The sequence below is a fragment of the Grus americana genome, chromosome 1 (assembly GCF_028858705.1).
Source record: "Grus americana isolate bGruAme1 chromosome 1, bGruAme1.mat, whole genome shotgun sequence".
Lineage (NCBI taxonomy): Eukaryota > Metazoa > Chordata > Aves > Gruiformes > Gruidae > Grus > Grus americana.
The window spans coordinates 81,129,688-81,157,374 of NC_072852.1; the positions used below are offsets into that span (position 1 = coordinate 81,129,688).

Below are 27,687 nucleotides of genomic sequence, written 5' to 3' on the forward strand. Positions count from 1 at the left end.
CCATGTTAATTCATGGTATTATTACTATTTCACTGATGCGAGAAAAGTTGCTGTAGGAATGAGCTTGCTGAATGTACTCTTTAGTCAGCAGCTGCGTGTGTGATCTGTGTGCTGGACTCCCATCATGGAGAAATTAATAGGATGAACATCAGTGCACTAATGTTAGTAGAAATGGAGATGAGAAGATGCAAATGGACTTCCCTGGGAATACTTTCTGTACTTGCCTTCTGTACACTGCCCTGTGTTAGAACCACCGCTGAGAGGGAACACTTGATATCACGCCCATTTTTACAAAGAGTAATAAGGAGGACCCTGGGAACTGCTGACCAGTCAGCCTCACCTTAGTGCTCAGTAAGGTCATGGAACAGATCCTCCTGGAAGTTATATGGAAGCATATGGAAGACAAGGAGGTGATTAGAGACAGCCAACATGGCTTCACCAAGGGCAAATCATGCCTGACTAATCTAGTGGTCTAATCTACAATGGAGTGACTGCATCAGTTGGGGAAGAGCAAGTCAAGCCATCTACCTGGACTTCTGTAAGGCCTTTGATAGGCTCCCTGATAGCATTCTTACATCTAAATTGGAGAGATATGGATGGAATATTAGATGGATAAGGAATAGGCTGGATGGTTGCATCCAAAGAGTTTCAGTTAACAGCTCAATGATGAAATGGAAACCAGTGATGAGTGATGTCCCTCAAGGGTCTGTACTGGGACCAATACTATTTAACATCTTCATTAATGACATAGATAGTGGGATAGAGTGCACCCTTACCAAGTTTGCAGATGACACCGGGCTGAGTGGTGCTTGAGGGAAGGGATGCCATCCAGAGGGACCTTGACAGGCTGGAGAGGTGGGCTCATGTGAACATCATGAAGTTCAACACAGCCAAGTACAAGGTCCTGCACCTGGGTCTGGGCAATCCCCAACATCAGTACAGACTGGGTGATGAATTGATTGATAGCAGCCCTGTGGAGAAAGACTTGAGCCTACGACAAGGATGTCATGAGGTTATGCAGGGAGAAAATTAGAAGGACCGAAGCCCAACTAGAACTTAATCTGGCTACTGCTGTAAAAGACAATAAAAAATATTTCTATAACTGCGTTAGCAACAAAAGGAGGGCTAAGGACAATCTCCATTCTTTATCTGATGTGAGGGGAAACATAGTGATGAAGGATGAGGAAGAGGCTGAGGTACTTAATGCCACCTTTGCCTTAGTCTTTAATGGTAAGACCAGTTGTTCTCTGGGTACCCAGCCCCTGGAGCTGGAAGACGGGGATGGGGAGCAGAATGAAGCCCCATAATCCAAGGGGAAATGGTTAGCAACCTGCTACAGCACTTAGATACACGGAAGTCTATGGGGCCAGATGGGATCTACCCAAGGATACTGAGAGAGCTGACGGAAGTGCTCACCAAGCCACTTTGAACCATTTATCAGCAGTCCTGGCTAACTGGGGAGGTCCCAGTTGACTGGAGGGTAGCACATGTGACTAAAAGGGCTGGAAGGAGGATTGAGGGAACTACAGGCCTGTCAATCTGACCCTGGTGCTGAGGAAGGTCATGGGCAGATCATCTTGAGTGTCATCATGTGGCACATACAGGACAACCAGGGGATCAGGCCCAGCCAGCATGGGTTCATGAAAGGCAGGTCCTGCTTGACTAACCTGATCTCCTTCTATGACAAGGTGACCTGCTCAGCGGATGAGGAAAAGGCTGTGGATGTTGTTTACCTGGACTTTAGTAAAGCCTTTGACACTGTTTCCTACAGCATTCTCCTGGAGAAACTGTCTGCTCATAGCTTGGATATGCGTACTCTTTGCTGGGTAAAAAACTGGCTGGATGGCCAGGCCCAAAGGCTTGTGGAGAGTGGGGTTAAATCCAGTTGGCAGCTGGTCACAAGTGGTGTTCCCCAGGGCTCAGTATTTGGGCCAGTTCTGTTTAATATCTTTATCAATGATCGGGACAAGGGGATCAAGTGCACCCTCAGTAAGTTTGCAGACAACACCAAGTTGGGCAGGAGTGTCGATCAGCTCAAGGGTAGGAAGGCTCTACAGAGGGATCTGGACAGGCTAGATCAATAGGATGAGGCCAACTGTATGAGGTTCAACAAGGCCAAGTGCTGGGTCCTGCACTTGGGTCACAACAATCCCATGCAACGCCACAAGCTTGGGGAAGAGCAGCTGGAAAGCTGCCTGGAGGAAAAGGACCTGGGGGTGTTGGTCGACAGTTGGCTGAATATGAGCCAGCAGTGTGCCCAGGTGGCCAAGAAGGCCAACAGCATCCTGCCTTGTATCAGAAGTGGTGTGGCCAGCAGGACTAGGGAAGTGATCATCCCCCTGTACTCGGCACTGGTGAGGCCGCACCTCAAGTACTGTGTTCAGTTTTGGGCCCCTCACTACAAGAAGGACATTGAGGTGCTGGAGCATGTCTAAAGAAGAGCAACAAAGCTGGTGAAGGGTCTAGAGCACAAGTCTTATGAGGAGCAGCTGAAGGAACTGGGGTTGTTTAGCCTGGAGAAAAGGAGGCTGAGGGGAGACCTTATCGCTTTCTACAAGTACGTGAAAGGAGGTTGTAGCCAGGTGCGTGTTGGTCTCTTCTCCCAAGTATCAAGCGACAGGACAAGAGGAAATGGCCTCAAGTTGCACTGGGGGAAGTTTAGATTGGATATTAGGAAAAATTTCTTCACCAAAAGGGTTGTCAAGCACTGGAACAGGCTGCCCAGGGAAGTGGTGGAGTCACCATCCCTGGAGGTATTTAAAAGAGATGTAGATGTGGTGCTTAGGGACATGTTTTAGCGGTGGACTTGGCAGTGTTATGTTAAAGGTTGGACTTGATGATCTTAAAGGTCTTTTCCAACCAAAATGATTCTATGATTCTATGATTCTTATTGGCAGATGTAAAATTGGACACGAGCTGGCAATATGCAGTTGCGGCCCAGAAACCCAACTGTATCCTAGGTAGCATAAAAAGAAGCATGACTGGCAAGTTGAGGGAGGGGATTCTCCCCTCTACTCTGCTCTCATGAGACCCCACCTGGCGTACTGCATCTAGCTCTGGGGCCCCCAGTATAAGACAAACATGGATTAGAGCATGTCCAGAGAAGTGCCACAGAAATGGTCAGAGGGCTATGAAGAAAGTCTGAGAGAGTTGGGGTTGTTCAGCCTAGAGATAAGAAGGCTCTGGGGAGACCTTATTGTGGTCTTTCAATATATAAAGGGGTCTTATAAAAAAGATGAGGACAGACTTTTTACAAGGGCCTGTAGTGACAGGACAAGGGACAATGGTTTTAAACTGAAAGAGGGTAGGTTTACATTGGACATAAGAAAGTTGTGGATACCCCATCATTGGAAGTGTTCAAAGTCAGGTTGGACAGGGTTTTGAGCAACCTGATCTAGTGATAGATGTCCATGCCCATGACAGGGATATTGGACTAGATGATCTTTAAAGGTCCCTTCCAACCAAAACCATTCTATGGTTCTATGATACTCACAATTTTCAGAAAGATAATGCACAGGCAGAATTCTTCATGTAAATCCACCTTTACTTTCTTCCTTTTAATGAACTCTAGAGAAGTCAGAGTTTTGGACAAGACCTCTACTAATAATCTTCCAACTGGAATTTCATACAACTACTGAAATAATGGCACACGTAGGAGTCACTCTCCTCTGCAGCTATGCTGCGTATTTATTCCCTGGAGGACTCCAGTCTGTAAGAGTAAGCTCAGGCAGTTGGATCAAGGAAGTAAACTGTGGGAGCATATAATCTTCATGAAGAATTTAATTTGTTTCCAATCACATGCAAGAATTATGACGTTTCCCTTAGAATTCTTCCAGAAGACACTTCTGGTGGTGTTTCATCCAACAAATCCATACTGCAGTTAGCAAAGTTAGCAAAACCTGCCATGGTGCAGCCGATGGTCTTCTAATGCTGTTCCTTGATGGACTAGATCATCTCATGACTTCATGGGACTTGTGATTGCAAGAGGACTCCTCAGGGTTTTGCAGTTTCCTGAAGCTCATCCCTATGCTTATTCCCTGCTGTTTCTGTTTCATGGTTGCTACACACACAATGACCTAGACCTGATGCTGTTACTGCCTGCTTAGTGGATGGTAAGGCCTGATAAAACCACAGTGAGTAGAAGCCAGTTCTTGCCTTGGGAAATCATAGCTTGCTGATGAACGTTTGCTGATAGCACATCTTGGTAGCGGGGCACTCAAAATGCTCACGACGTGCAAATGTATTAATATGCAGTCTGTTCACTGTGCAAAAGCATCTCTGCTCAGAAGAAGGGTCAGGTAGTATTACCAGATGGTTGCATCAGTGCTGCTCCTGGATACTTTTACCCCTGGGCAATCAGAAAGATTTTGCTAGACGGCAACTCTTGTCTTAGCTGTGGGTGTGGAGATTTGTAAGGTTAAGCTATGTTGCTTTTATTTTTTTACCATTAATCTCATCATATGGTGTGAAAATGGGTGTCTCCCACCCGCCGCCTTCCTTCCTCACTGCAAGTTGTTCAGGCCACACCCTTATCTCTCCATCGTGGCAATAGTGATGGTCGTGGTCACATGTTGATGGTGCTGCCTGAACATGCTCTGCCACGCTGCGGTGCTCGCAGCGGCCAGCTGTGAAGCGGGTGGCTGGCCAGCACCGCTGGATTTTCAAACCCCTAAAGGCTCTGGCCTCACGGAAGACTTGCTAGGGAAACTTTGGCTTGCGTTTAAAAAAAAAAGACACGTGCTCACACGCATGCACACATTCTTTTTTTCTGAAGGGACCACTGTGGGCCTCTCTATCCTTTCCTCCCACCCACTCATCCCTTCTGACACTCTCTGTCGCTGAGACCACTTGTGTTTCGTTTAACTGAATTTTCCGGGGAAGGGCGTTTAGTGTGTTTTCCAGGCACTTCAGAGTAGTAGGTGTTACTGTATGTAAAGTGCCTTAACAGTTCTATTGAGACTCATTAGTAAGTAAAATACTGTTGCATTCCTCGGTCCACAATACAGTGACCATGCATACCCGTCACGCAGATATCTGGAGTGTACCAGAAAGAAGTTTCACCTTGTGTTGGCCATAGGTGTCCCTGAGCCCTTCTGCTGAAAGCTGCACTGCTCGTCTTCTGAACCTCTGTGGCAAAGGAGTCTCCAGGGAGAATTTTTTACCTGTGGCTGAGGAAGCAGTGCCTTACCTTTGATCTCCGGTTGCCCATTTAGCTCTGAGTGGCCAGTCGGTGAGGTTATATGAAGGACCATTGCAGAAGCTCATGACCCTGACCGAAAGCCAGGAGCAACTCAATGCTCTGACAACGATTATTTACCATTTTCCCATGTTACATGCTGTATTTGGTCATGTTCAGTAACTCTGTAGTAATCAGACAAGATGGAACGGCGGCTTGTCAGCTGATTTAATTAAAACCACGTTGCTTTTTTTTTTTTATTGCCTCTCACACATCATTAATATTCTGTCTAAGACGCGCCTGCAATCTAAAGATCGGAATCAGTCTCATTGTGCTCTTTCCAAGCTTGAATTCCCAGACACACAAACCTGGGAAAGAGTTTTAAAGGGACAGGTAATAGTTAGAAGCTAATTTGATTACATTGAAATGGACCAGTCATTGGTCCAAACAAATGCTTATTAAGGGACCAGTCTTTCAGGTTGCTTTTAAATGCAATGCAGGCTTTGCTTCCATGGATATGAGTGGGAATAGAATATATTTAGGATTTCCCAGGAATCACGTCTTTGCTCTGCAGACTTCTGCTCATTCAAATGGTTGGTTATGCAAATATATTAAAAAGACTTGACTAAATAACACTGCACCCTTTTTAGCTGGGTTTATTATTTACATATTTAGCAACAGTGTTGTATCGTCCCTTTTCTGGAGTGCCAGGTAAGATCCATTTCACAGTGACAGTGTATCAGCCAGCATATGCACTCGATTTACAACCAGATTACAATGAAAAAAAAAAATCTAGCATTTAAAATTATATACAGCAGTTTATTTAAACAGCGATTAACTTTCATCAACAGTATGTGCATTTTTGTTTTCTTTAAGAAACGCTGCCATTCTGAATCACAGCTGCAGCCCTCCTGCAGCACCCTGTTACTCAGTGACTTGAACCGAGCTTTACAGATATTTCACAGCCAATTACATACAGGTTTCTTATGTTAAAATTAAGGCAACTGAAGTCAACAACCACTGCTGAATGAAGGTAAAAGCTTGAGAACATTTTGCATAACAGTCATCAGCGTAGCTGATAGCTATTACAGTGTTCTTGTGCAGTAAGCCTACGCAGATACTATCTCTCTTGCCTGTCTGTTCCAACATGCATCTCATCTCATTTGCAACCTTTGCTTTAATTAGCTGAAGTCTTTGCTTCAGTCTTTCATATGTCAACCAGCCTGTGTACACTTCCATATTTTTAATCAGTAGCCTGTTGTCTTTACTTTGTCATTCGCACTAGCATATAAATCTGCCCTTCTTATGATCCTCACTGCTTGGTAGAAGTCAAAACATGCTGTTTAATTTTCCTGTTCACTGATTTCAATTTGTTTCATGTTCAAATGCTGGCTCTTTTCCCCCTTTTGGGCATGCTGTGAGCATTAAACTTAGTGATTAAATGCCAAAACCCCAGTCCTTTTCCCCTTCTGTGCCCATGAATGGGTCGTCCTAACCCTCGCTCGGATGCTTACCTCAACTGCGTGCCGTGTGCGGTCAGCCTAAATGGGGCTGGCTGCATGGGAGCACCATGGGCTGACAGAGGTTGGCTAGCGATGGCTAATAAAACAGGTGCAAAACTTATGTGCTCTCCTAGGGTCATGACTGGCTCCTTGCTGCTTCTTCTTGTTTTTTTTTTTTTTAAAAACTTTTTTTATTTAATCTACTGCGGCAGAATATTTCATTTCACCCACGACACAGCCGAATCCTGAGACACCAGGACTTAAAAATAACTGGATGTAAAAGAATGAGAGGGTGGCATGTGGCTGTCCTCCGGCTTTCAAATTTTCCGGTTCACTGGGGGGGAATCCGAGGTTGTCTGTGGCTGTCTGACAGGTGGGGTGGCTGACCCTGACATCTGTGCCTGTGGCTGATCCCCGAACTGAGCCTGGAGCATGTTCAGGATGTCATCTAGCTTCTGGTCCATCTGCATGACCTGTTAAGGAATCAGAAAGCAGATGAGCTGTCAAATGGTTGCACGCGCTTCTGGTATTCCCTGGCCAAAAGCTCTGGGAGGATAAAGGCTGACAGGGAACATTGGCATCTGAGAACCACCACCTCCTCCGAGTTTTGTCTCGCCTGTTCCTCTGGAAAGATCGAATGACAGTATGAAGTGACAGGGAAGGGTGTAAAGCCATGTGAAGTGGCAGCAGAAGGACAGGCCGTTGGTGGCCGGAGGACTTGATCGATGGAGTCAGCCGTTTTGTCTCTCAGCCTTTTCCCAGGGTTGCCAACCTCTCTCGGTGATGATGCATCCCGCAAACATCTGCCCTGAAACTCTCTTTTGCTCTTCGGTTTATCGTGAATGTTTTTTCCGACTACCTCTCCCAGTCCTTCACCACCCTTAGTTGCAGGACATCGTGCTTTCCATTACTGTCTTGGGAAATGAAACAGCTCCCCTCCCTTCAAACTGTAAATAGATGCCTCTGTGATACATGGTACAGTCAGAGATCTTACCAGATACGGTGTTTATTCCCATACATTGTTAGGAGGGTAGCCTACTAAAAACCACATAATAATACCAATGACTTCATTAAAAAAGAGAACACCCGTTCTATAGGAAGCTTGTCGTGCTAATCCCTCTTCTCATTTCTTTGCTTTCCAGCTGAAATTTCTCAGGCATAGTCAGTCCCTAGGCAAAGGAGTCTTTTCTAGTTATTCTTATTTTTCAGCAGGGAAAGGCAAATGTGGATTTTTAAAGGGACCCTGCTCTCATACTTCCTACCGCTTTTTTTAAATTCTGGCCTTTTCTAGGAGCACTTGAGCAGGCATTATCCCGCTGCGCTGGTAGGGCTTGCCTTCACTGCAAAGAGCATCCCGCTCACCTTAGCATCAGCCAGTGGGACAGGCTGGGGAGTGTGAACTGCTCTGGTTTGCTCTAAAGGCAAAACTGTGGCCAGCATCATGTAAGCAACTGGGATCGCTTCTAATGATGCTTGAATACAGTGCAGCTTTGTGTAATAGATGAGACCAAAAAAAATGAGCATTTTGAAGAACATTGGATGGTTCACTTTACAGTTATCTGCGGTGAAACTCTGAGCCTCTGAAAACTGTGATCTGTCCCAGTGGGTCTAATAAACTTTGATAGCAAACCTTTTAAAGTGATATCAGATCTAAACTGAGCTTTCATTAAAAAGGGAGACAGAGAGAATGAGAGAGAGAAGGATTCCAGCCTTCTTCTGTGCAAAGATAACTTTGGAAACAGCCATTGGCAGCACGAAGTGAAAGTTTAGCAGGCTGAGATTGCTTTAAAAACCAAGGCAAAGCAAATCACCTTATCCGCTTTCCCCTCCTCTGCCTTTTCTCACTCCAAGTGTCGGCTCCCCTGGGGGCCCCTCAAACCTCGAGGTACCAGGAGCTTATTCAAGTTATATCACTTTGGCAACCACTATTGTCTCCTATATACAACCTGCTGGGGGGAGTGGAGTATCTCTCCCACCTCATGGAGGGAGAGATGTGCTTGTCTCTCATTTCTACTTTCATGACTACTGTCTTCTAGTAGCAAAGCCCCTCTCCCTGTCTCTGCTTTGGTGTGGGTGGGTTTATCTGAGGCAGTATTTTCAAGCAGCATGGAGGGAGTATTTAGGGCATGAGTTAGATAGCATAGCTCTTCACCAGGATTTCTGCCGCGTGCTCTCAGGTGCACGGCTGGCACTGCTTGAGCAGTGACCAGGGCAGGCAGGGCAAGGTGTGTGGGCATGGGAGGATGGGGGCTGCTCGCTGCAGCACCCCTGGGTGCCAAGCCTGGCTCAGGATGAGTCACAGTCCTACAGGAACTCGAGTAGATGTTGATGCTCTTCGGTTGAGGGGAAGGGACCCCGGCAGAGGCTGTGTCTGCCAGCCTGACCCCACGCCACCAGCAGCATCTCTGCCTTTTCCTGTATCTAGGGAGCTGCTAGGAGAGAGTGGTCAATGCTGCTGTGGCAGGTCTCTCTCTCTGGTGTGGTCACCAACGGAAGCACTGACAGCGCTCTCATCTCGGGCACAACAGCGACATACTCTGCTCAGCACTGACTCGGTTGGAAGTCTGGAAGTCACTAGTGGTTTAAGGGTTAAGCAGCATGGAATTAATTTAAAAACCACAGCCTTTATTTTCTCCTCCATTCTTGAAAAGCCTGTTTGGCTGATGCTGGTAATGACTCAACATAATCTTTCTTAAGCAGAAATGTTGTGCAGAGCAGAAACTAAAGCTGAACTAATACATTACAGTAGGGCAAAAAGAGGTGTAGGCAGGGAAATGGGATCAGGCAGATGAAAGATCTTTTGGGGCTTTCTTTTGTGAGGCTTTGTTGATTTTGATCTGTACGTTTGATCTTAGATAAGCTATGCCTGCATATTCCATATCATTTAAACTTGCTGTATTACTCTGTATTTTGCCAACTCAGTGAAAGAATGTGATGGGGAATAATTTTATGCACTTTTCTTTCCAGGAGAGGAGGAGGTTGGAGCATGTAAATATTCATTTGTAGGGAGGGAAATTCATACATAAGGGAGTAGATTACACTACACTTCTGTCACACCTTCCACACAAGGATCTGCAAATATTTCCTGAACATTGACCAACGAAGATGCTTAGTTCTCTTGTGTCAACCGTATACATGGGAGGGTTTTAATGGTAATTTTTGAGATTAGAAGCAGGATCCTGCAAAATTAAGCAACCCATAAGATGTGGTCAGCGGCAGATCTCTTCTAATCCTGAGCTTTGTATTTTATACACGGGATCAAGCCACCACTTTCTAGCTTCAGATGCTCTAAAATATGCCTTACTTTGAACGTGCAACTAGGCTGGTAAAACTTTAGTCAGAAAGACAAATTCTTAAGTACCTTGTTGAATCAGAGCCTATTAAAAAAGGTCAAATTTGGAGGCTGGTTAACTGTGATTAAGGAGTGACAAAAGGAGAGCTGTGGACACTTCAAGGCTCGACTAAGGTCAGTAGGATGACTTGCAAGTGTTAGAAGACTTTTCACATGGGTGAAGGCTTTTCACAAGAGAGTCCTGGGTTTAGGTTTCTCCACAACCACGTAGCAGCTATTACTTTCCCTGAGCCCAAACGGAACGAGTTGCCGGTTTTGAGTAACACGCCCGAGCAAGTGCGCGGGCAAAGGGTTAAATTGTGCAACATGTTTTTCGACTGAGTAAAGTGAGAAGCCATCCGGGGCTGGCCGCGGAGTTTCCAGAGAGATGTGATATGCCCCTCGCAGGCTCGGTGGAGACAGGTGAGTTTGGCAGCTGTCCACGGGCAAATGGCAACAAAACTTCTGTTCTCCCACATCACAAAAGCGCTCCGGAGACGATCTATAAAGTTGTTAAAATGCTTTTATATCCTTTCAACTGCCCTGTAGAAAGGAGACTTGCAAAAGCAGTTTAAAATATTACGCTGTTGTTATTGGGGCTATGAGGTGAGCTGAAGGAGTGTTGAAATGTATATTCATTTTAACATCCCTCCGTGAAAGGGGGCTGGACTCCATGGTGACATGCAGGGCTGGTAGACAAAGAAAATGTCTTGCAACCAGCCCCAGTGAGTCACAGCAAGCCATGAAGGGGAACTGGGTCAGTCAACCTGTGGGACTCAGGGTGTCCCTGCCCTTCACCTTCAGCGCCAGGTTGGCTTTCAGTACCTATGTGCTATTTGAGGTTGCTTTTGAACCTCTGTTTGTGAAAGCTGCTGTCTCGACCCTTCATCTAAATACCTCATTTTGCCTTGGTGGGCTCCTGCTGCAGAAACGCCTTGTGCAGAAGGGGACCCTAGGATTGGTAGCAGCATGGAGGAGGAGGGCTGGATCGTGATGGGGATGTGCCACATGCTGCACAGATTCTTAACTCCCCTGAGAGCTTTTTTCCTGACATGCTTTGCACATGCACACCATAAACAAAATGCATGTGTGGAAAACTCAGTTGGACCAGCCACATGGTCTCCCCCAAAATCCTCTCACTTTAAGCCAGGAAAATCCCTCCCCCCAGGTTGTGCCTATCTTTTTAATATGATTTCTGGAGGCTGTGAAAGCCAGTATCAATTATGTGCACAACACACTGACTTGAACTATTTCCAGAGGGGTAGCAGAAGGGGAAGATGGTCTGCTGGAGCACTGAAGTAAATCTGTAAACCCACAAACACGCTCATATGTTGCTAAGTAGGTGGAGCTTTGCATCAAAAGCTAAACCCCATAAATCAAAGAAAGTTGCTGTCACCTCCTTAAGGCTCTGCTCTCTCCCTGCCCGTAGCAGTCCTACACCAGCTGATCAAAATGGCCGGGCTGTACAGCCTTTGTGCAGTTGTCTGCAACATGTCTGGGCTGCTGGTACCGGGGATGCAGTGTGAAATGGAGGAGGGAGAGAAGACAGCCCAATTTGTTTTACCAATCAAAATGTCATGGAACAACAGCAAGTTCTGCTTTTGGTTAAGCTGGATTGGCTTTGGCTTCCTGTTTGCCTCACTTCCATGCGGAAAACTATGAAGCTGTGCCCACAGAACAGCCCAAGGTGTTGTGACAAGGGTGGAGGACTGGAATTAATTAATTAACTGCATTGTTAAACCCCATCCCCTGCTATCGGAGCCATTGTACGATGGGTGCTTTGGTTCTGGAAGCCCCACAAGACATCCAGGCTTCCTGTCCCCAACATGCAGTGCTCCTCTTACATCAAATTGCAAACCTAAGCATGGACAACCAAGAGCCACCAAAGCACAGCGTGCCACAGGAGGGAGCAAGGGCATTCTCAGAGTCTCTGCAAGGTGTTATGTGTTATTTTGCAGCTGCCACTGCAAAGTGGACCACATCTGGGGCCAGAGCTGCCGTGGCCAGCTGCCCCAGCGAATGCAAACACAACATCCCAGCCCAGAGTTTCCAAACCCCCACGGCCCCCAGCTCAGCCCACTGAACACCCCTTCTCCAGCAGTGGCCCACCTCTGGGCTCACAGGCTTACACCATCGCCTAGACATCTCCCCCCAAGACCCTACTATTTCCTCTGTTTCCAGCCTTCGCTGCAGCTCCTGGCTCCCAAGGTAGCTAAAATGAAGCAGGATCTACTCACTGCATCTCTGACTTAGAAACACTTGATTTGAGGGCTCTAACACCAACTGCATGGAGAAGAGTCGTCTGATGGGTAGGATTTATTCTGTATGGAGAGAAGAGTGTATGTGAACCTTTGTCTGCCATGAGCTATTGTACCTGCGTGTACTTACCTCTAGTACATGCAGGTAGAATATTCTTCTAATATTCCCAGCTTGTTATCTGTGATAGGTCACCTAAGGTCTAGTTCGTAGGAGAAAATGGTATTAATTTAGTAAAATCAGATGTGATTTAGTTGAACTAGTGCAATCTCTTTTATAGATGCTTCCATTTCTGACTTGTGTAACATATTGATTTAGCTTAAGCCCATTATCCAGAAATTCGTGCCATTTTCTCATGTTGACCCGGTCTGTCACATGATTTTTCTTCTCATACCAGATGGTGGACTGATTTGATTAGATCCTGTAAAGCCTATGTTTAGCTTTATACGCACATCTGGTCTTGTAGCTTCTCTCTGCCTACAGTTACACCCAATTATTCAAACATACTAATTGCCTATCATACTGTTCAAAGTCTGAATTGTTTATTTTAGGAACTGCTTTATTTTTTAGCATGTCCTTGAGTGGATTTATTGCCATCCAGAGACTGCTGATTCTGGGAAGGGAAATCTTTACGCTACATGCATGCAAAATTGCCTCCCTCTCACCTCGCGTGTCCCCTGTTAAAGAAATTTCACTGAGGTGAAACACTGAAGCCACTGAAGCATTTTTTTCTTCTTTTTAGCATGGCCAGACAATGTGAATGTTGATGTAGCCTGTTGGTAGCTGTCTGTGGGGAAGCAAATGGCCACGCCAGCCACAGAGACCACGACTAGCTTGGGGAGATTTCTCTTGTGCCAGATGAGGCTGTAGTGCAGCTTCTATGAGCCTGGCCCAACAAAGTGCTTGTGGATGTGTTAGCTTGAAGCATGTGAAGACTCTTGCTGAGTTCACCAAATATTTAAGTGCTTTGCTGGGCTGGAGCCAGACTGGTCAACAGTTTGCAAGACTATACCTTTAGGATAAGCTTTTGGAGTCTCCTAAAGTACTCATGCACACATATGTACATAAATATATCTACACGACCATTTTTTAAGTCTCTGAGGAATGATAACTGGCATCTACTGTGACATTCTTCATGAAATTACTTTTAATATTAGCAGAGAACTGGCTGCTTGTCTCTCAAAACAACAACAACAACAACAAGTGGGCTTGGATGAACAGGCTCCCATTAACTGGCTGTTTTTGGGATGAGTTGTAACAGATTTGGAATTGGCCTTAATCCTAAAATGTTGCTGTATCCCAAAGCAAGGTTGCCAGGTGGCACGTACACGAGAAAACATCTCACTGTGGTATGTCAATGTCTCGTAGCCAACTGCCAGCGCTCCCTGCCCAGCACTGAGCCGTGCAGCTCCTCGCTTCGTTGTGCTGAGGGTGCAAATAGCACAAAAAGACCAGCCTCAAGTCAACGGGAGCTTTTGCCACTGACCTCAGAGGTCGGGTAAACAGGTACGTGAGTAGAAGCTACACAAAGTGCACTTCCATGACAGCCTGTTGCTCTGGCAGACCCAATTCTCCATGAACACCAAAAAATATATAAACCACCAGACTGTCTTGTTTGACTTATTCCGTGTACCCCTTAGCCAATATCGGTTGTTTATTTTCATTCCATGAAACTTATCTAGATAAGTCCACAATTTTCCAGGCCTCCCTTCCTTTATCCCAAACATCCCCACCCATTCTTAGGTCAGGTGTTATAACCTTTGGTGGCCTAGAATATAGTAATCTTTATTTTAAGTATAGCTTCGTTTGTTTTGGTTTCCATCTACCTTTCCTGTTTAAATGAAAACACAAAGGTCTATCCCTCTGCACTTTGTTCCTGGGGTATTTCCTGTTGGTACCCTTTTGGTGAGCGTTATATTTTTATATTTCCTATGCCACAGTTGCACTGATGAACCTCTGCAGTAAGACCTGTGTCTGTGGTTGCTGCTTCTGGTGAAAGATGCCATTTGCTTAATCGCTAAGCAACTCTCAAGAGTTCAGCCCTGGGTTTGTAAAGCAGGCCTGGTCAGCACGAACATTATGTTAGCAGTGTTACTGCTTCGGTGAAGGTGTGATTTTTTTTTATTTTTTTTTTTCAAATGAATCCTGGCTTCCTAAGCAAATGAGGTTTTTCTGATGATGTATCTGTGTCTATGTTGCCACAGCAGCTTTGGAGCAAGCTGCCCAGCTTCAGACACATTTGCCAGAGAGACAGAGTCCTCACAGATAAAAAGTTTGGACAGTTCTCTGGAAGTCCAGCACTTGTGCAGAAGACAGACATCCAAATTAGCGCTTCGTTGAAGGAAGGGCAGAAGAGGAAGGTGAACTGTATTATTAGACCCTGGAGAATCCACACAGGATGCCCTGACCACAGGAAAAGCTTTATTCAGCTCTTGCCCCTTATTAGCCTCAGATAATCAACCACAAAATACAGAGCCACAGGAAACCAGGCAGCGTAATTTCTACTGCTCCCAGAAGTACTTGTTTGTAGCTGAAAAAAATCCAAGTGGTGCCACTCTTTGAGTGGACACAACAGTAACTTTCCACAGCCGCCGTTACGCAGCAGCACTTGGCTGCTGGGTGTGCTGTAGCCACTGCCGGAGTTTGTCTCATTCTAGGTACATCCACGTGCACCTGTTTGCAGACGGTGCTTTGAAACGTTTGGGTTTTTCACCCTGATTTTCCCCCAGAAGGTAAATCAGAGTTTGCAGAACTCTCTCTCCCCTGATTTACATACATAAATGGTTATTGTTGTTGTTGCAGGACATTTCATTCTTCACCCTCCTCCAGATCCTGCTTGGATCCCGCCTGTAATCTTGCCATCTCTCTTTGCGACATCGCTCTTCAGCCACACCCTGGATGACGCACTGACATTTCTCAGCTCATTATATTGTGCGGCTACAAGTCCTGCTGCAAAACCAGCGTGGAAAGAAACAACACACAAAAATAACAAAGCTAGTTCAGCCTCAGAGGTGGATATGCAGCTATTGTGAGTCACACCTTAATTTCACAATGAAGCAACCTTGGAATTTATGCTCCAAGATGCTGATTAATTTAATTTTTAAATCTCTAAACAATACTGGACAGAGAGAAAGAAGAAAAAGAAAATGCAGCACTGAGTATTTAAATGCTGCCAAAGGAGCACTGAGAAAGAACTGACCTTAGCCTAGATGGATGCGATAAGCTCAGCATTTTAGATGGGTGTGATGAACTCAGTATTTGCGCCCCACCTAAACCTTTGAAGAGATGGTATCAAGTCTTCTACACAGGATTGTTTTGCCTTTACTTTTGCTTTTTTTTTTTTGAGCTGTATTAAATCTCCTCCATGAGAACAAAATCTAACCTCACCAGTCTCTTGGCCAGATAGGCTTCACAAGTTCCTGTTACAGGGAGGACACTTCGGGCTGTGGTGCAGCTGGTTTGTTTCTTCTCAGCTTAGTTGCAAAGCTTACTTGCTGACCTGACATCTAGCTAAGCCAAGGTCTAGTTAGCACAGCTGACGGGCTGTGTATGACAAGGTAACATTGATATGCCTTATCACAAGTATTGATACACAACTGCCCTCCCTCCACACTCATACACACAAGAAGTTTACTTCAAATTATCAGTCCATCTTTTCTTATAGGTTGGCAAGAAAGGCAGAGAGAGGGAGTGTTATTGTTGGGAGGAGCACAGGCATTATGGTGATGGCGATCTAGATAGTAAGACATGTAGGTACTAGAAAAGTTCCAGGCAGTTCTTGTAGGACTAGGCCAGGACTTCATAAACCCAACCTCCAGTCTACTCCCCAGCACAGCCTTCTTGCGTTGAGGACAATTCATTTTCTGGATGAGCCTCATCAATATTTGTTAACCACAGGGATCAAATAATCTGCCATTTCTTATCTTTCTGACATGAAATCACATGAAAGTGGGTAGGTTTGAGTCTTGGTACAAACCGGAAGATACAGACCTACAAAAGATAAATCTAAAATGTGGACTGAAATGTTTGCTATAGGAAGGAAGAAAGTTGTAACGGAAAAAAGATTGGTCCCTGTTGGAAGAGGACAGGAGGAGAGAAGACAGCAGCCTTATAGCAGCCTTCCAGTACCTGAAGGGGGCCTACAAGAAGGCTGGAGAGGGACTGTTTACAAGGACATCCAGTGATAGGAAAAGGGGTAATGGCTTTAAACTGAAAGAGGGTAGACTTAGATTAGACATTAGGAAGAAATTCTTCACTATGAGGGTGGTGAGACACTGGCACAGGTTGCCCAGAGAGGTTGTGGCTGCCCCCTCCCTGGAAGTGTTCAAGGCCAGGCTGGATGGGGCTTTGGGCAACGTGGTCTAGTGGAGGGTGTCCCTGCCCATGGCAGGGGGGGTGGAACTAGATGATCTTTGAGGTCCCTTCCAACCCAAACCATTGTATGATTCTATGAAGATGGTGGTGCTCCTTTGTCTTTCCTACTGTTGGCTCTGAGGATTGAAATGGACATGGCAGAGCAACGCTGGGAGTGTGTCACAGTGGTCATGCCAGGAAAAAAAAATTAATCTGCAAGTAAAAGGATGATTGCCTGGAGATCAGAGGGTGTCACTGAGAGGCCACCATCTGGGCTTTCTATTTTCTATTTTCAGCTCTGCGAAAGAATTGTCATGCAATTTTAGCCAAATCCTGTAGCAAAACTAAGGTGTGTGCACAGATTTGTGCTGATGTCAGGAAATCAAGCCTACAACACGCCTTTCATTGTTCCAGGGGAACCAGTGCCTGGACACTTGTTTTGGTGTGACCTCTTTCAGTGAAAACCATGAAGTAAGCTTGATAGGAACTAACTCATAAGGGTCTTGGAAAGTGAAAACTATACCTTTGTACTATGTCCTATGAAAGAGGTGAATGAAAACTTCTGCCCTTATTTCTTCTCTGATCTGCATGGGACAAGTCTCTATGTTACCTTTGCGTAACGAGTTCACTGAAACTCTCACACCCTTTGAAGGATGCCACAAGCCTTGCTTAATGCACGCAACGCAATTTGAGGAAGACGCTACAGAAGCACAAAGTAGCGCTATGTATTTAAATCATGAGGATTGCAAAACACCATTGTTTACTCATTAAAACACAGAAACCCAAAGCAAGTAAAATATTATCAGACAGTGCTGATTGAAGGCGTAGCAGTTCTTGATTCTTACTGATTCAAACATGCTTTGCTGAACCCTTTGGTTTTAGCCTGTCTGGCTTATCTGTCATTTGATGGATTTTACTAGCTTGCTTATGTATACCAGGCCTGGTTAACAGCACTGCCACACACATATTTTAAATGAATTCTTGAAAAAGTCATGGGAAGTGGGTGGACTCTGGACTGCCTGGTCCAGTTGTGCAGCCGCAGTGACCTGACGTTGAGGGTGTTTGTCTGTCTGTTCAGTCATACCAAGCCACAGCATTCGGTCCCCGATCAGCAAAAGCCACAGGCATAAACCGTGCAGGAAAAGCAACTGCACAGCAAGAAATGGTTCGTGACTTGAGCTGAGATTGCTCAGCACCTGGAACGGTCTAATACGTGGGGTGTGACAGCATAAATCAGTGCATAAACTGGCGATAGCTATGGTAACTGTGGATGCAGAACATCAGAAGAGATTGTGGTGAGAATGAATTTGACTGGATTTGTCTTTTTTCTCCTTCCCAAGCTAGAGAATTAATTGCATAATACATTCTGTAGCTAAAGAGATGTCCATGGGGATTTAAAACACTGACTGAGGATAAGAGACTGAGTAAAGCAGATTTTCCAAATCCAGAATCTCAACAGTGGACATTTTCCATTTCTTTTGTGCTTGAAAAATAACAGAGAATTTTGAAAAATCAGCATGGCTACGTCCCCAGGGGAGACTCAAATAAAGCATTAATTAAAGTAAAGAAAGGGAGGTGTCTTATTTGAACTCTGCTGAGCTAGATGGATTACCTATGAAAGCTGGCATTGACAGGACAGCTGTATGAAGAAGCCTGTGGCAGAAGTACCGGTGTCTTATACAAACAACAGGAGACAGGGCGGGAGACGCAAAGCCATAATTGCCAGATAGATTTCTTCCTCATGAGGCATATGCAAAGTCAGCAGAAACCTGCTTCAGTTTTCTGTTGCAAGGCACTGTACTGTTAATTAAGGGGAAAAAAAAAAAAAGTCGGTTATACCTACTATCGCTCTTACAGCTCTTTAGCCTTATACTGCAGGGAGTGCTGCTGGGGAGAAGAATATGATAGATGTTGCTCAGAGAAACAATCATTTTTCTCTTGCACATCTCTTCTTTTTCATATATCATTGCAGAGAAAAAGCACAGCAATAAAAAGGGACATGTATTAACATGAACATTGAGGTGTAGGAATATGAGAATGGCCTGGTGAGATTTCACTGTCCCAGCATTTAGTAAAATAATTTCAACTGGTGCTGCAGTTTAATTAAGATTTTGGGTTACTGGCTTTTTTGAGGTTCTAGAGGTAGAAGTGGGAAGCCATGGAGGTATTTACACAACTTTTTGCCTTGGGGGAAAACAGATCTTTTTCAGGTCAATAAGCTAAAATTCATTAATAAAATAGGTACCTGTTGGGATTACCGAGAACCCCACAGGTTTAATTGCTTAGCTTCACATCTACTTGCTCTTTTATTATTTTTACTCAACATGAACTATGACTTTGATCTACTAACTCAATACAATCTATAATATGTCTAAGCCATATTTAAAAATGCCTGGGTTATTTGTTGTTCTGCAGTTTCTCATCCCTTCAGAGCAAGCTTGTTTAACTCCGTATGGAACTAGTTATCAGTGAGAAGGAAAATAAGATATCTATCTTTTTGCTAATTAATACTTTAGAAAGCTTTCACTTTCATGCTTTAATGCATATTAAAAATCCCAGCTGTGACTAGGTGCTTGTCTTTCTGCACCGGTATAGTGTAAACCAAAAATGACCATCGCCATGAATCCATGACATTGAGGCTCTGGTTTTGGCTGCCTGACCACCGTGCTTGGCTTCCTTCGCTGCATGCCCAGTCCTGAAACAGGGATGAAAAATCGTGCTTAAGCCCTGCTGCTGCTGAAAGGCATGGCCCTGCCCGCCCCAGCTGCACCCTCCTGTGCTATACGGGTCCCGGGTCCAGCCTTGGCTGCACTGAGGAGCAAGCCCAGGAGAGCTGTGCAGCACAGCAAAGGCTCCCCATGCAGGAGAGCTGCCCCCAGCCTGGATCCCAGGGCCATGGATGCCTCCTCCTCCTCCGTGCTTAAATGACTCTTCTACTGCTCGTAGGTCACACAGAAACAGAGGGAAAAGCAAAAGCTGTAAGTGAACTGGGGTCACATGCTGTGCTCCACCTGAAGCACTGTGCAACCCATCCCTTACCTCTGGTATAGCCAGCTGAAATGTCCACGGTAAGGCACACAACTGCTTTGTTCTAGGAATTTGAGCTAAGGTTTTAAGTACTGTTAACAAGGAAGTGGATTTTCTATCCTGCAAAAAGATTCAAAATAAATAAAAAAATCCTCCAGACCCCCCAGACCATGCTGAATCTACATAAAAGCAAATAATTTAATTTCTTTTTCATGAAGTCTAATTTTTTCTCTTTTTTATTTGCTAATAATTTGCAGAAGAAAAATTGCTGTGAAATACACACCCCCACAACTTTTCACTTTTAAAACCACTGAAATACCTCCATTCAAATCTCCACTTGTTTTTCCTTATTGTTCCTAAAAAGTTTGTCAGAATCAATATGGTTTTCTCTAATACAGCAGATCCTGCAAATTTTGCCAGGGAAGATGCTTTTCAATGCAAAAGCTCCTGCAAGTTCTAGTTCACACGCTTGTGACTTAGCCTATGCCAAAGACGCACGTGGCCTTGCACAGCCGGACTGCGTGGGAGCCCCAGGAGCCAGCCTCACTTGCACAGCCTATGGAGAAGTCTGGGAGACCTGCAAGCCAGGAACCAGGAGGTCTCTGCTCCCCTGAGATGTTGGATGCTCTGGTAGGGGCACAAGGCCATAGCTGGTACTGTGCTGAGCCCTATGACAGGCTGGTTTGTTTTGGTACTCCCCTCCTCTCCTGGTGATGGGGGCAGATGTCCGCACCTCCTCTCTCCTGGCCAGCGCTGCTGACGGGCTTTGCACTAGCTGCCTGCTGCTCCCTTTACCACAGGCAGGGAGTAGAATTGGCTTGATTCAAAATACTTTGGTACAATGCATTTATTGGCAGCCAGCTATTTAAAAAGCTCTCCCATACCCTGCTAGCCCCAAGTGGAGCCCTGTGTACATCCCCTGGGTGTGGGGCTCTCCCCCATGCAGGGAGGATGTTGCTCTCCCTGCCTCTCTGATTTCATCTCTGGTGCTGGGCACTTCTGTGCCGCTGTGTTGCCCTGCTTCCAAGTTTACCACGTGGCCAGCACCTCTCACCATTGGGTTGTTTGGCTGCTTAAGCATCATCACTATTTTGGGGCTGATGCCCTTCACCTCTCTCCCCAGCCCTTACAAGACATCAGCCTCCTGCTCATCGTTTCCCACCCATGGCCGCCCCCAGGGACTTGGGCGAGCAAGGTGAGGGATTACTCAGCTGAAGGCGGTGGCGGTGCTACGCCCAGGGCAAAGCAAACACCTTGGTACAGGATTTGGGACGCGGTTCTGCTCACCCGCAGCAGTTGGGCACCGCCAGTGAACGCGGCGATCTGAAATACGATTTTAGAGCCGTCCGTGGCACTTATAAGTGGATCTGCACGGGCAGCCGGGGGAAGATTAAATCCTCTTGTTAGCCACAGGGCAGCGTGGTGTGGCAATTAGTATGTTAAGCAGAGCTGAGAGAGACTTTTGTAATGAAACTGAAAACTTGGCTGGCCTCCAAAATCTGCAAAGGTTCAAGAAGCTTTCAGTAAACCTGGATTGAGCCTTGGCAGATTTATAATTTCAAGGAGGAACCGTTAAAAACACCCCGGTTTGTGCACGATTTTGAGCCCAGACCCAGCCACACTTGGCACTTCGGGAGCTTTGCTTTGGGTTTTTTGCATACAAATCCAAAACACAATGTAGACTCAGCAGGGAGGAACCGATGCAAACCAAAACTGCTGAGTTTTGCACAGCTCTAATTATAATCTCTTCACAGTCCTGGTTTTATTTATTATTGTTTGTACTGTGGTAGCAGCGCTGGGCTCCAACCGGCTTCGAGGCCGCGCTGTGGTAGGTGTTGTAAAGGCAGAAGAAGGAGGCAGGATCCCCAGCCTGAAAAGTTTATAATCTAAATAAAATAGATAAAGAATGAGGAAAAGACATAAAACACATAAGCAAAGTGATTAGGGGGTGTTCGCAAGACACTCGCTTTTTCTTAGTGTCTCTCTTGTAAAATCGTGTCTATTTACCACGTAAACTCTTTGGCGTCAGGCATTTTCCAAAATGCGGAGGGAGATGGGATGCGAGAAATGAGTGGAGAGACGGAGGTGCTGGGTGGCAGCAGCAGGACCAGCAGCCCACAGGGCTGCCGGATTTCGGCATCGAGGGCAGGAGCTGGAAGCAGGCAATGGGGAGAGTGGCAGCAGGGATGGAGGAGACAGACAGCACTGCCTAGCTTGGGTCAGGCCAGAAAACCCACCGCATACACCACGACAACCTGGGACAATTCATCGGACCTCTCCATGCTGCAGTTTCCTTTAGGGTTGAGCTGAGCTAAAAATATTTCCCTATATGGCATAATTCTTCCTCGATGTAAACTGCTTTGAGATACTCAGGTGAAAGGTGCTAGAGGAATGCAAAGATTTATTTTTCATAAACCTCTTCACATAGTCTTTCCACTGCCAAGTCAGGGCCTGAAGCCAGGAATTTGAGAGATGCATATATCTCTCTCACTATATATATGAATATAAAAATATATTTATGGAAGAGGCCAAGGTATATTTTTTAGAAACGAAGCCTTAAGTTAGATTTCCTAAATCTATATATAGGAACTTAAATGAACGGCCAGATTTAAAATCAGAACACTTACTTCTTTAAAACTGGGTTCAGGAGTCTAGCTATAAGTTCTTAGTTGAAAATGTTTAGTCACAAGCTAGCTGGAAATTTCATATCTTAAAAGAAGTTTGTAATATCTTGGTTTTTTTTCTTTTCTTCTAGGATTTAGGTGAAAGTTTGGGCCAGTTGTTTTATCCCAATTATTCACCATTCTGCAACTATTAATTAAAACAAACAGCGCTCTGAAGCTATTTCTCACAACGAGGAAGATTTATATCTTGAAACTGAAGCCTGTTTTCTCACTGTGTCTATTTTCTACACTGCGTAAACATCCAAGTTTGTTATTGCAGCAATCACCAGCTCTCAGAGCTTATTGCCAGGCTTGTGATATTTATTGTTTGTTAAGCCCCAGCTCCTGGAGTGAAGTGATTAGATGAGAACCTCGGTTTGCAGTTAAAAAATGATGTAACTTTGCACTGGACCACAGGGCTGGTGAGAGAAATGGGAAAACATGAGCAGAATGTATAGTCAAGGGTCCAAACATCAGAAAGGCGGGCAAAAAAGAAAAGCCCACATGTATTATTATTTTTAAAGCCCAAGGACTCTTAAGCCAACCTCCCCCTTATAATTTGGAAGGGGGGGGCTGACTCATGGCTTTTGACTGCCAAAGCACGGCCATGGCGGGGCTTCCTCATCGCCTTATGGCTGCCTGGAGGTTTCTTACCAAGGGGCTGCTCACCCCTCTGCTGAGCTGCACGTGTTTGGTATCGCCGGCTGTTGGGCTCCTACCACTTTTTTGTTTTGTTTTGGTTTGGTTTTTTTCTTTTTCCTTATAAAACGACCTAAGGCATTCATTTATGAAAATATCCTGCGCAAGGAATTACACGGACTTGGCAAATATAGACAATAGGTCAATTCCTGGGCCTCCCAAATCTGACAGGATCCCTTTAGCTTTCAAAAAAAGAAGAAAAGCAGAACTATTAAAAAGGCTCAGCTTCCAAATAGTCAGTAAGTCTATAACAATGTAAAGCAAATGTAAACATTGTATGATGAAATGCATTTTTTAAAGAGCCCTTTTTTCTCAGCAGTTAGATGGGCTTTATATACACTGGGAAGATTCATTCCTGAAGGTAGCTCCAGCATATGAAACAAACCCCTACGTATCACAGTCTAAAATATCTATTATTTCACATGAAACAGCAGCTGAGGCACCACCTTTACCTTGGGAAAAGCTCATTCAGCCTCCTGATTTGTGAAGGCTGTACTTCTCCCTGCTCCCCTCCGTGCCTTGCTGTGCCCACAAACCCTCTGGGGAGAGGAGGAAACATACATCTGCAGTGAAGGAACCTAGCTATTACCAGTGGAACTAAAGGACACTAATAACGGAAAACCAATGCAAAGAGCACAACAGAAACACAAGCAGGAGAGAAATGAGAATGTTTGCGTGTGGGAAAATAGCTGTACAAGGTCGTGATTTCAGACACGCAAAGGTCTGGCATGCATTGCTCACCAAGCTATGGATGGGAGCTGGGGACGCAAGCAGGGGTCTGTAGCCAGCTCTGGCCTGATCCTGATCCCGTGCCCACATGGGGAGAGCAACCCCCCCCCTCCTCTGCTTTCTTACCATTACAGCCCTGAGGAAAGGTCCTGTGGACACCCAGGGTAATGCTGTGGGTGTTTTCTACCCAGTTTCTTCTCCGCATGGTGGGATCTGGGCTGGACATACTGGTATTGGTTCTGAATGAAGCGTCTGCTTACTGAGGGCTGGGTGCTTGGGAGGAAGGAAATGATGGGAAGATGATACCAAAGCTTTACACAAAACCTCATGACTGTAGTCACAGGTGAATTGCGCTGCTCAAAGACAGCAGAGGAAAGAAAAAATCACCCCTGACTTCCCCTTTCCCCTTGAATGGGTCCCTGCTGCAGACGGTGCACTTGCCAGATGCCTGCAATAGGCCTGCAAACCAGCATAATCTTCGGCTCATAGCTGCTGGAAGTTCTCCCTCCCTTGCCACCGCGGATGCTATCTGTATTACATGGCAATAACCTCCGTACACCAAAGGCAGGGTGGGTCCCAGAAGAAGCAGTAGGGAGGAACACGGTCTTTTCAGCTGGCTGAATATACAGTCTATAGCCACGTTGCAATTTATGTGGTTTACATTTATTCATTTACATGGGTACAATTCACGCCTTTCTTTAGGGTGCAGTTAAACCTGAGTTCTAGTTCAAGGTGTGGCTTCAGGAATCAGGACTGTTATAGACCAGCAATGGATGCAGACAGTTACAGCTTAGGAGAGAGATAAATCTCCTCTTGCATGAGTGAATAAATGCCAGAATACCCTGAAATCCCACTATTTACCAGAGAACCTTGCATTATGAATGTCTGTGGATCTCTAATGGGGCTAGGGTTAGGCTTGCAATAATGAACCGGTATTGTCCTTTCTGTTTCACACATATTTGAGAGCTGGTGGAAGACAAATGTTGGACACACTAGTGCTGTCAGCTGCCCCAGTACACTTCAGGAACGTCATTCTTTCTATTCCTGCTGTTAATTCAGCAACACATCCTGCCAATAAGCCATAGCAATAGCTGCCTCACAGGTCAACACAACTACAGAAGAGCAGGGTGCTTGCCAACACCAGACAACTTAGCCACCAACCACGGACCCTCTGGGATAGCCAAATTCTCATGAGCAACAGCAGCCCCTCCTGAACTGATGTTTTCTCCCACTGGGGTGTCTTGGGACTGAGGGGTTAAGGCATGTTTCTCATACTTCTGGAGCCACAGCTGATCAACCCAAGGCTGCAGGCTGATACGGTCCTATTGTTTTGTGCTTGCTGTTCTGGTCCAGAACAAGTCAGCACTGGGGTGTCCACAGCTGGTAAAACCTGGTCAAGTGCCTTTGCTCTGCCACATTTCAGCCTGAGTGAGCTGCTAGGCAAGGCTCACCACTGTCTTCTTAAGGTGTCAAGGCAGGGCTGAAGTGGCCTCCAGCCAAACATCACATACCCAGTGCTCGTGTCCGGAGAGGTGTATGAAGGTAAACAGCTTGAACAACTGGGTACTCACTGGAAGGAAGAACATGTCAAACCAGAGCTTTCTGTTTCATTACTCTTCTCCAGATGGATCAAGGGAAAAAGGTAAGTATGCCACAATAACTTGGGAAATACCTCAGTGCAATGCTCGAGTCTGTGGGATGTGCCCTCACAGAGAACCCCATCACCTAACGCAGCCCTGCTGTTGGCACAACCATGCAATGAAACTTAAGCACCACTTCAGACTTTGGAGGCTTAAACTCACGAATGCCATGCCCAGACAAATTCTGCTGTAAACACAAAGTCAAAGTGACTTAGGCAGACTTGTAGATTAAAATGGGAATGCCTTCACTGTACTGATTACTTATGCTATTTTATTTTGTCCTTCACTTTTGAAGAGAACTGTTGTGCGAGCAAACAGAGCTTCAGTTTTCTTGTTGAAACTCCTGACGCCAGTGATCCTCCACTTACATGCAAAGCAAAGCTATGTGTAAGTCATAGGGTCAATTTGTTTATCTTGCCTGTGGCAAGAGTTGGGTTCATCAGGTTAATTTCAGTAGTTGCTAAAAGGTCTTGAAATTTTTTCTGGTGTCATATGGCTTTTGCCTGTTTTTTTCAAAGCAGGGGGTAACCATGGACTGTTCAAAACATAATGAAGTAAACAACGTTTTTCTGCATCAAGCTCATCCTGAAAATTAATTCATTTGCATTTCTAGCCCTTTCAAGTGAAGGGAAGTCATACAGATGTGAGCAGTCACTTAAGGATTTTAAGGGTTATGGTTCACATCATCCAAAATTGATTCCAGGACCACTCATTCACAGAAAAGGGAAAAATGAAGGTGGACTTGCTGCTGCATTGGGAAAAATGGGGGATTTTTAATTAAAAAAAAATTATTTTACAGCTGCTGGTATTTATTTAAGTTCAAAGCCTCTGGGCACATCCACAGTCCACACTGATCTGTTCTGAATTGCTTCTTTGTTGCTGGTTCTAGCAAAGTTGATTTCATATTGCTGATTCATCTAATGGGTTTGGACTACTCTTGTTATCCTTTCAGATAACGGACCATTGAGCCTGCAAACAAGTTTGCTGTCTGCTACCATCAGCTGATTTACTTCAGATTTCTAAAACTGAGTAGTTCTAGTTTTTGGGGGTTTGTGCTTATAGGAAAAGAGAGAACTTAATGAAAATCAGAGCAGCAAAATACTCTTTCGGTCAACAACCAGCACGTCTTAAATGCTGCTAATGAGAACCAGTCCTGTATACAGGAATGAGTTAATCCTGAGATAACTCTCTTAATAACTTGCCATTAACCATGGCTATTGATTCTGCTGCCTGGCCTTAGGTGAAATTGCTATGTAAAAAACCCACAGTGGCAATAGCAACAAAGTACAGTGTTTTCTGGCAGACTCTGCAAGCCCCTTCAATGCAGGAAGCAATAGATTATAAACAAGTTTTATTTTAATCCCTGCAGGACACATTGTGAGAGTCCAAGAACAGGACCTATTTTTCTCAAAGCCCTCCAGAGAAAAAAGTTCTTGAGATCCCAATACAATATCAAAGAGATCAGCCAGTAAAGAAAAACTATCTGTTCTTGGCAAGACATCAAAACATTTCCCACAAGTTTATAGTTGTCCAACTGACCATCAAAGAAAAGAGTTTTGGTTGGGTTGGGGACTTTTTAGTGCCAAGAGGTGTTACTGATTCTGAGACGCCCGGTATTTTCAAGTATGCCAGCCAAAGGACTGCTGAGGGAACATAAATGGTCCTTACTATGTGAAATGTGTTATCTCTGGGCTATTTTATGCATAAACTGGTCTTTCTGTGATCAGGCAGTTACTGTGCATAGAGAAGCGTCTATTTGCACATCCCACCATGCGCACAAAAAAGTGAGCATAAATATATCTCCTGTGGAAAAAAAAAAGTCTAATTCTTAAAAGTACGCGAGTCCATTAATTTCTACTGTGCTCACCATGGACACACCACAGTGGTTTATTTTCACGCTTTTTTTAGGTCAGGAAATATCTTCCTCTGAAGCAATGAGAGATTCAGTAGCAGAGACAGCTTGTGGCTTAGCTGTGAAGAGATCCAGAAGCAATCCAGAAGACAGTATTATAATCTCTGTATTACTGTAACCCAGAGGCGCTAAAGCCACGGGACACGGTCTTCTTGTGCCATATACAAATGTGGAAAAAAAGCGCCCTACACTGTATGACTGAAGCCTCCACACCATTAACTGTGTCACCGGATGAATCTAAACTTCAGCTATCCTAGTAAGCATTCTGAGTAGAAATGCACAATTTACAAAAAAATGCAGTGCTTTTGCTGATTTAGCTTCTGCCCAGCTGCTGAGGAGAATAGCGGTGAAGCCGTGTTTATGCCCGCTAACCAGAGCTTATGGCAGCAGCGGTTCTGG

The 27,687-nt window shown here is 45.1% G+C and overlaps 1 protein-coding gene across 6 annotated transcripts in view; it reads right to left on the reverse strand.

Annotated features, from left to right (window-relative positions):
• Positions 1-27,687, reverse strand: part of LOC129215548 (potassium voltage-gated channel subfamily KQT member 1-like) — a 537,892-nt gene that overhangs the window by 19,025 nt on the left and 491,180 nt on the right. For 2 of the 6 annotated variants that reach the window (XM_054848900.1, XM_054848911.1), the window contains one exon: positions 5,719-7,151. The exons of 3 other annotated variants lie outside the window; for them this stretch is intronic. In XM_054848900.1, coding sequence (XP_054704875.1) covers positions 6,996-7,151 — 156 coding nt within the window. In that variant the 3' untranslated portion in view covers positions 5,719-6,995. Of the gene's footprint in view, positions 1-5,718; positions 7,152-27,687 lie in introns of those variants that run through there. One more of the 6 variants, XR_008580024.1, reaches the window with a different exon arrangement.